Genomic DNA, 9,428 nt, shown 5'->3' on the forward strand with positions numbered 1-9,428 from the left:
CTTGAGGATCAAATCCACACTTCAATTAATAAAACTGCAGATACAGAACAATTTTACCTTAAGTCAACCATGAAACCATGAGGAACAATGAGCTTGGGTCCTTGGACTTCCACCACCAAAAAGGCCCTCTGTGGCCATGGCCCTGCACTCTCAGTCTTCTCCCCCTGGGATAAGACATGACTGTTCAGTCTCTGCCTTCAACACAGCAAAGAGATAGAACACAGACTCAGATAACCCCTTCCCTTTGTCCTGGGCTGGCCCACTGGTACCATGCCTTGAGGGGTCACACAGAGGCACAGCTCCCTTGGTTATTTTGCCAGGTAGTTGTCACACTCAACCTTGACCATCCACCCAATATATAATAGCAGACATGCCTTATTTAAAGGTCTTAGAATCCAAAGCCTGGGTCCCAACAGCAAGCTAAACTAAAATCCCACAGTAGGACACCGCTAATAAACTCTTCTGGTTTTACTAGGAACAAGGGAGGAAGATTTCAGAAGTGCTTGTAAAATTTTGCTGAAACTGAGATTTGACCCAGAGCAGAGGGTTTTGGTAAAGGCAGAGGGACCTAATGCAAACGTGGTCATTGTTTGGGAGCCAGGAGCCTGAGCCAAACCAAGGGTGTTGTTACAGCCAGGACTAGAAGCCAAGAGCTTGCGGAGCAGGGATCAGGGCTGATGAACCAAGTTTATTGAGTTAAAGATTTCCCAGCCCACAGTTGGGCCATTATGATGTGAGAAATGATTTCAATATACCTCAAGGTAGAGCACTGGGTGGGAGGGGCTGCCTCCCAAAGGGCAGGGAATGCGGCCTGTGTCTCCACCGTTCCCCTGAACAAGAAATGCTGGCCAGGACTCAAGGTGAGGGATCTGAGGGAAGGGTGTCACCAATTGTCTGAGAAGTGAATTTTCTCCCCCAATAATTCCCTTTGATTAACCAGCCAGCTTCAAACCTATGGCTCATGGCCAGGATCTACTACTGCTCTGGAAATAGAGGATGATATGAACGTTTTCTCTCTTTTTTGTAAAACAGGAATCTTCTTATATAAGTAAAATACCAAACACTCACATAGTCACTTGCCTTACAAATATGAAACCTGGAGACCCAGCAGCACCATTCAGGTGGTTGGTTGCTCTTGAACTTCGTTTTCTCAGAGGACATGAGTAATATGTTAGCCTGCCCCGAAACCCCCACCTACCACCACCACCCCTGACTTCTCAGTGTGGCCCATGGCAAACAGCAGCTTCCTGGTGAGTGAACTGGAGAAGCTCCTCCCTTTCTTCCAACCCTTGACTCCTCTCAGACACACCAGAAACTCAGAAAAGAGCCATTCCAGGATTTTCTCAGGGGAGGGGCTAAGTGGTAGGAAGAAGTCCGAGACTTCCTGTTCTGACAATTGGGGTGAGCCCCTGAGACAATGGGGAGATTAGGGTGGGGCTTGTGAAGTACCAAAGAGTCCTGCCTAGGGAGTGGCTACTCCTGGCACAAGCCCTCAACCCAAGGAAATCAAGGCCTCAAGATTAACCCTTCACTACTCCACCCCTGCTGCCCGAGCTGACCTCCAGGTCTGTGTGAAGGCCCCATGAGCAAGGACTAATCTTGGGCAAACCATGTGCCTTCTGTGTGCACACAGTCAGAGTCCCATGGGCACTACACTGGAGGGATCAGAATCTGAGTGAACACACTTGGGTGGCCAAGGAAATGAGTGTTTCCTGTATCTGCAATGAGAGGGATTTAGGTCAGCTAGCACGTGGGGAGCTATGCAGTCTTTCTCTGGAAAAGGGAAGGTTATGCTGCTGCAGGTATCCTGGAATTGGTCCAGAATAGAAACTGTGTCCACAACCGCTGTATCCAAACCCCCGCTTCTGTCTGTCCTCAGCCTCATTCCACCAACCAAACTCTCCAGAAGACCTTCCTTGCCTCCCCAACTCAGTGCACTGCCCAGACACACCCACCACTCCCCCAGACACAGCCACCTGCAGAGCTGGGGAAGTGGGCACAGCAAAAAAGCTCTGTGAAGGGCACATGCTTTCATTCCTCCGTCTAACAATCATGACCTTGTTGATTCTTAGACAAGTTCCTGAAAGCCTTGCTGGTCCGATGTGATTTGAGCCTCATGCCTGGAGTTTCCTAACTAGGGGGCCTTGCTAGACTCTGAGTACAAACACTAACAACATTCCATATTCAGTGGAGACCCCTGACTGCCTCTCTTCGTACCCATCCTACACCCACACTTCCAGACTTAGACCCTTCCCCTCCAGGTTCATCACTGAGATGGCCTGGCCCTGGCTGTCTACAGCAGCTGATGTTTGTGTGACAGCTGGTTGTTTTCAGTCTGGGCCTCTGGTCTGGAGGCAACCTTCAGGCTCCACACTTCTCCCTCTCTTCTCTGGGCATCTCAGAAGGAGAGGCCTAGGAAATCTTCTGATCTATGCAGACAGAGCCTGCAGACCCCAGCCTCCTTCACTTTCACCCGAATTCTGGAGACTTGTTCCCAGAGAACAAAAACAGTTGTTCAGAGTGAATGACAAAAGTGTTTTATTGAAAATTCACCCAAAGATGGATAGAGGGAAGGAGAAGAGTTGGATGGGACACTGAGTGGTTCTTGTCCTGACCTTGTAGGGCCAGTTGCTGCCAAGGGATGGAGAAGAAGCTGGTGTAGAGGGATATCCAGGATCTGGTAGGAGAGGGCACTGCCCTGGGAGGAGACATATGTGACCCCGATGACTCTGGAGATGAAGCTTCTGGTTGTGTTCTCCTCTGTCCTTGGTGGGTGAAGAGTCAGCTGACAATCTTCCCATTCCAGGTGAGTCACCACGCCCAAACTGAGAAGAAGCTACCAAATTCCAAAAGGGCAGATAGTCCACACCCGGCACTGAGGTGACACTGGTAAGATGAGCCCCAGAAAGGTAGGGTGAAGATGGAGGTGAAGGCAGCACAAAGACACCAAGACTGGGCCCCACTGGGCTCAGGGGGCTGCTGGGAGCTCATCTCCTTTATAGGTGAGATCTCTTGGTCAGGGTGGTGGTAGAGACGATCTTGCTGCCAGACACACCAAAGCCACAGCTACCTCCAGAGCCAGAGCCAAAGCCACCTCCCAGGCAAAACCCGGAACCACTTCCTAATCCTCCCACGACGCCTCCTGCACTGGCAGCACCACCAACCACAGCTGTGGGAGAAAGGCAAAGGACATGGTTACTCCAACAGTGCCAGTGACCAGGAGTCACAGGTCAAACCAGGGTGAAGAAACAAATGACTACGGCAGGGACAGAAGGTACTTACAGATGCTCACGGCATTCTGGCATTCTCCAGACATTCTGGGGAGGAGACAAAGAGCAGTGAGCCACAGCAGAGCCCAGAACCACACTTCATTCAATAACCAGGTGTCAAGCATCTTTCCCATCTTTAAGCAGACAAATTTAAGGCCTAAATATGAACCTGTTATCTAAAACTGTGCTTGTCTGTAAAGCACCAGAACAGCATTTGAAGCAAGTGGCCCAGGAAAAGGGCCCTGGACCTGCCATGGCTCCCAACCTCTCCATTCCTCATGTTTCTGCCCTGCTTTCTCCCCCTCACCGGAACTCCTCGCCCTCCAGCAGCTTGCGGTAGGTGGCAATCTCGATGTCCAGAGCCAGCTTCACACTCATGAGCTCCTGGTACTCCCGCAGCATCCGGGTTAGCTCCTCCTTGGCCTTCTTCAGAGCAGCCTCCAGCTCTGCACGCTTGTTGTAGGCATCTTTCAGGGCCAGTTCCCCACGCTGTTCCGCATCAGCCACGGAGGTCTGCAGAGTCTGGCACTGTAGACAAGGGCAAGGGACAGACAACCATCAGTGTTCTACTGTCAAGACCTCTACATCTGTCCCCTCTTCTGTTTGCTTGGGATAAGATGTCAGGGTTCTGTCTGTCCTTCCCCCTACCTTCCCTGATTCTTATGCATTTCATTCAGTCCAGCCAGAGCCCACCAATGCCCCTACCAGACTGATTAGATGAAGAGCCAAAACCAATGACAGAGAGCCAAGAAACCTCATTTACTGGGATGGCATGTCACATGAACTAGGATATTACTACAAAGATCTGGGTAGGGCTATGATAAAAGCTACAAATTCCCTGCAGAAAAGCTGGGGATCTCTGGCATGGTGCCTTATCTGCACATCTACTGTGGAGACATTCTGCCTTAGAGCCCTGGCTCTCTCCTGCAGCTGGAAGGAGGTGACACTTGCCTGCTTCTTGACATTCTCAATCTCAGCCCGCAGCCTCTGGATCATCCTGTTGAGCTCCGAAATCTCACTCTTGGTGTTCTTCAGGTTGTCACCATGTTGGTCAGCTGAGGTCTGGAGCTGCTGGAACTAAGGCCCAAGAGACACAGGAAACCAGGGGTCAGAGGTCTCTGAGTAGGGTTTATTCTCAAGTCAACTTAGCAAGAGTAGCCACAGGGGCAGAGTTAATACAAAACATCACATAACTTCAAATCAGACCTCAAGGAATCAGCCCATGTCTGATTTCTCTTGGGCTTCAGCTGATAATCACCTGCTCAGAGACATCAAAGCAAAGCCCCCAAAGCCACTCTCAACTCCTGAGAAATCCCCAGAACCCACCTTGGTCTGGTACAGGGCCTCGGCCTCAGCCTTGCTCTTCAGGGCAATCTCCTCGTACTGGGCACGGACCTCCGCGATGATGCTGTCCAAGTCCAGGTTGCGATTGTTGTCCATGGAGAGGACCACAGATGTGTCACTGACATGGCTCTGCATCTGGGACAGCTCCTACAGGGAAATGTCTCCCATCAGACCTCCTGGAGAGTCCTCTTTAATCTCTGACACCAGAAATCTGCTATTGTCATGGGCCACGCCCCAGGTTCAGACACAGGCAGAGTTAGCATTCCCAATGTAAATTTCAAAGCAGGCAGTGGGTGACATCTCCAGACAGAAAAGCAATATTTGTAGTCTTTTCTGCTTCCTGGGAACTATCAGCCACTCCATGTCAATGGGCATCAGTTCATTGGATGGAAAGAAATGGAGCAGATCCACTTCACTAGAGAAATGCTGAGTGGTAATTGCATGGGATTCTATCCCATGCAATCTTTAGAACTAATCACCTCTTCTAAGACAACATCTGGTCTGAGAACCTCTCATGTCAACCCTGTCCTGAAGTAAAGGAGCTAGAGTCCCTTCAAAGAATCGTGAACTCCAATCGTGCAGCCTCATAGATGGAGGATTTTCTTCCCTGAGTGGAGGGGGCAATGGAGTCCTCACCGCAGCATAGAGGACCCTCAGGAAGTTGATCTCATCATTAAGGGCATCCACCTTGGCCTCCAGCTCCACCTTGTTCATGTAGGCGGCATCCACATCCTGCAGAGGAAGAGTGGGCATAAGAGACAAGCTACAATGCTTACAACAGGGGGCAGTGGGTACTAAGTGACACAGAGGTATTCTCAGCAGCATTTAGAAAAGGCTTCTCAGCATCAGGCGAGGTGGTGAGGGACTAATCATTTGACATATTCTGCCCTTAAAGCCACCTACAGACATGGATGTTAATTATCTAAACATCTTTTTTACCCAGCCTTAATCCTTAGAATCTGGGTCACTTAGCTCTAGATGGTACCAAATGGGGTGGCAAGGAGGCACAGATGGACCAACCTCATGATTCCAGCTAAAGACCACACCCAGGGGAAGGGTGTCCTCACTGCACCTCCCCAGCCTCTTTTATCTCTTACCTTCTTGAGCACCACAAAGTCATTCTCAGCAGCTGTGCGTTTGTTGATCTCATCTTCATACCTGGGGGTGGAGACAGAAAAGGAAACTCTACAGTGAGCTAATGTTTCTCAGCATTCCGCTATTCCTTTCCAAACATCTAACTATTTGGAAATACCCGGCTGATTGGCTACATCCCCATCTTCACACAATTATTCATTCAGCCTACATTTATCGAATAATAACCATGTATGAGGTATCAGTCTAGTCCTGGTTTATTAAGAGAAGTGCAAACCAAACTTTAAAAAGACCGTTCTCAAGAGATAAGATATGAGGCAAGAAACCTGCAATGATCTGGTTGATTTTGTTTCCATTGAAGGTCTCTCCTTTTGGCCATTTGGTAAATTAAATTCTCTTTGTTCCATGTGAGAGTGAATGGAGAGAGGGAGGGTTGGTAACTTCTCAGCTCCACCCCATAATGGATGAGCTTCATAATAAGAGCCCCTGTGGATTGAATGTTCATTGTACGTTCAGCACTATACTACCTACTTTTTTACCTCATTTAATTTCATTTAGTTGTCAACCTATAAGGTAGGAATAATATTCCCACTTTAAATACGAGGAAAACTAAGGTTCAAACTAAGGTGAAGAAGCTTACCCAAGATCAGACAGCAAGTAAGTGGAAGAATCAGTATTCAAACCAGGTCCACCTGTCTCTACAACCTGTATTCTTCTCACCATGGTACAGTACTTTTCCTCTGTTCGATTTCTAATCTTGTTTGTATATGGCAAGTCCAGCTCTCTGAATGTATCATTCATTTTATGTTTGGAACAACCTAGGGTTGCTAGACATCACCCCACTAAACTGTAACCCTGGAGATACAGGGGAACAGAGCAGAGGACCTTCCTGACACTCTCAGGATATCTTCAGGGCTGGGGGTTCTCAATGATCAGAGAGGAGCCAGGGGAGCCTGGGGCACGGCCAGGCAGATTTGTGAGATGGCATCCCCTCTTTCTTCCCCACATACTTGGTCTTGAAGTCCTCCACGCTGTCCTGCGTGGTCTTCAGCTCAGACTGCAGGCGTCCTTTGTCATTGACCAAGGCATCCAGCTGCTTCCTCAGGGCACTGAGGTAGGCCTCAAAAAAGGGGTCCAGGTTTTTGCTGGATGTGGTGGTTGTCTGTTGCTGGAGGAGGTTCCACTTTGTCTCCAAAACCTTGTTCTGTTGCTCTAAGAATCGCACCTGTGTTTAAAATAGGTACAGGCCAACCAATGAGGGTCTGAAGCTTTGACAGGAGGGTTGGCCATGGCCAACACCAACCCCAACAACTCAAGCCAAACAGAGGGCCCAGCTGGGATCCACATAAGGCCATCAACGTTGCAACTCCAGAAACCATCTAGTGGGGTCACCATAGTGGCCTCACTGTGAGCCATTAGCAGCAAATGGGCCTTGTGGGTTGCGGAGAAGAGAGCACAGCCAGGGCAACAAGAACAGCTTCCCCTACAGAGATCCAGAGACCCTGGGATGGGTTGCTAAGAACACTGAACTTCTATGAAATAATAAAATAAAACAAAATTAGGGGACACAACCACCATGTGAGGTCTTGCATTCAAAGTGATTTGGGCCCATGGCAAAGGAATAATAAATTCACTGCAGACTTTTTAAATAGGGTTACTCATAAGTGGACCTGGCATGTCCCTGTGAACCTGTGCAGCACTGAATATAGTTAATTAAGACCGCGGCCCAAGATGTATTCTGAGTTTCAGCAAGACTCGGTTCTACAAGGGGACTTCCCAGCACTTTCCCTTTTTCTTAAAAGGGAAAAAGATTAAAAGATTTAACTAGATAAATCAGGGTAGCAGCTCAGCATGACATTTCCACTTTATGTGCTTCAGACTTGAAATGAAAGCAGGTAAGGGCCACTGATCACAGTTTGAACCCAAAAGATGAGATGACACAAAAAAGCGCCAAAACCTTGGTCTTGCTTTTATATCTGTATGTCCTGGAGTCACAATAAACCTCTTCAAGCTACTATTGGTCTTCTCAAACTAGCAAGAAGAGCAAACAGTCCCATTCAAATCTAGTCCAAGGTGGTTCACTCTGGACTCATACATCTAAGTGGACTAAGACCTCAGTGCACAGAGACCTGGGGCATCCTTCACCAAGTGTGCCACACCTGTCCATCCAGTCATTAATCACTGCAGCTCTCTGAGGCTGATCTGCTTCCAATCACCCATTATACCTGGCCGTAATTGAGCTCTACCCTTGCATGGAGAAGAAAGGTGGACTACGAAAAGAAAAGGAAAGACCCATTCTCTCATCTCTTCAAATAGACCCAGATAAGCAATTTTTTACAGTCAGAAGGATGAAAGCAGTGACCTTCCAAGGGCCTGCAGGGACTTTGATTCCACCATTGGAGTCAGTCCATTTTTTATTGGAGAGACCAGCCTGGTTTTCTTCTGTTCCAACAAAAGTGCCAATAGTTACATTATTATAGGAACTACAATTAAGTCTTGGCTAATTAGTACATTATTAACTTATTTTAAAACCAAAATCTGAGAAAAATCAGGGAAATAATAAACTTACTTTATAGCAGGCATGATTGGACTTAGAAAAGTTAAGTGATTTTCTAAGTATCACGCAGCACATCTAGAAAACTCCAAATACTGAACGGCTTTGTCAGCCTACCAGCCGTGAAACAAAAGAGGCTCAGAATGCTGACTCCCTTTAACAGCTGAGAAGTGGAGGCCCAGAGTAGTTCAGTGGTCTCCCCGTGACAGGCTTAGGTCTAAGGTGTCGAGACTCAGCAACCCTGGCTCTGCCGCCTTGTCTGGCGGAGGGGGCAGCTCACCTTGTCTATGAAGGAGGCAAACTTGTTGTTGAGGATCTTGATCTGCTCTCGCTCCTGAGTCCGGACCTGCTGGATCTGAGGATCAATCTCCACATGGAGTGGGGTCAACAGGCTCTGGTTGATGGTGACCTCCTGAATCCCTCCAGCAGGGCAGACAGGAGAACCACCCCGTCCACCAAAGGAGCCCCCGAATCCACCACCAAAGCTGCCAGCACCAAAACCAGCACCAAAGCTGCCAGCCCCGAAACCTCCAGCAGCTCCAAAGCCAGCACCCTGCCGGCATCCAGCCATGCTGATGGAGATGCTCTTGTTCCCCCCAAGGTTGTAGAGGCTCCTGCTGCCAAATCCCCCAGAGGAGCAGCGGCCTGCACCCCCAGACTTGGAGGCTGAGCTGAAAGCAACCCTCTTGACCCCACCTAAGACGGCAGAGCCAGAGCTAAAGCCCTGGGACAGGCCCCGAGCACCCTGCTGTCTGGAGATCATGGCTGGAGAACAGAGAGTGAGCTCTGAGTAGTCAGAGAGAAACAAGAGGGCCCAGGCCAGTGAATGCTGCAGCCCTAGCCTGCTTCTCTTATATGAGCTGGAGCAGCAGGGCTTGGTTGCAGGGGCATAAAAGGAAAAATCTGAAATATCTCTGGGCTTGGCCTTTGGCACCAGCCCATTCTTCTCACAATTGCTGAGCATGTCACTAAACACACCTACAGAAGTCATTTGGAGGGCACAGGTAACTGGAATCCAACACAATCCCTCCCCTTCAGGAGAACCTGAACCAGAGCTCCAGGGCCTCCTGCATTGGAGGCCCTGCCTGGCCCCACCTGCCAGGTGCCCCACCTTCCATGTCCCCCACCCAACACCCTTCCACCTCATCAGCCTGCTGGTGGCCTCCCTG

General features: G+C 49.2%; 1 protein-coding gene across 1 annotated transcript; it reads right to left on the reverse strand.

Moving 5' to 3' along the window:
• Positions 1-2,521: 2,521 nt before the first annotated feature.
• On the reverse strand, positions 2,522-9,118 carry KRT4 (keratin 4). The gene is made up of 9 exons (XM_037137516.2): positions 8,540-9,118; positions 6,716-6,930; positions 5,711-5,771; positions 5,250-5,345; positions 4,596-4,760; positions 4,221-4,346; positions 3,577-3,797; positions 3,283-3,317; positions 2,522-3,169 (listed from the first exon to the last, which is right to left on the reverse strand). Exons 1-9 carry the CDS (start codon positions 9,020-9,022, stop codon positions 2,997-2,999), a joined length of 1,575 nt encoding a protein of 524 aa, XP_036993411.2. The 5' UTR covers positions 9,023-9,118; the 3' UTR covers positions 2,522-2,996.
• Between the last annotated feature and the right edge of the window lie 310 nt (positions 9,119-9,428).

The sequence above is a fragment of the Artibeus jamaicensis genome, unplaced genomic scaffold (assembly GCF_021234435.1).
Source record: "Artibeus jamaicensis isolate MK-2021 breed Jamaican fruit bat unplaced genomic scaffold, CSHL_Jam_final contig_233, whole genome shotgun sequence".
NCBI lineage: Eukaryota > Metazoa > Chordata > Mammalia > Chiroptera > Phyllostomidae > Artibeus > Artibeus jamaicensis.

Bases quoted from the DNA above. Each gene is read 5' to 3' on its own strand.
- KRT4 (XM_037137516.2), bottom strand. From the start codon at position 9,022: ATGATCTCCAGACAGCAGGGTGCTCGGGGCCTGTCCCAGGGCTTTAGC. The intron at 6,931-8,539 runs GTGAGCTGCCCC...TTTTAAACACAG, and splicing joins TTGCCTCCTTCATAGACAAG to GTGCGATTCTTAGAGCAACA. The intron at 4,347-4,595 runs GTGGGTTCTGGG...CTTGGGCCTTAG, and splicing joins AGGCCCTGTACCAGACCAAG to TTCCAGCAGCTCCAGACCTC.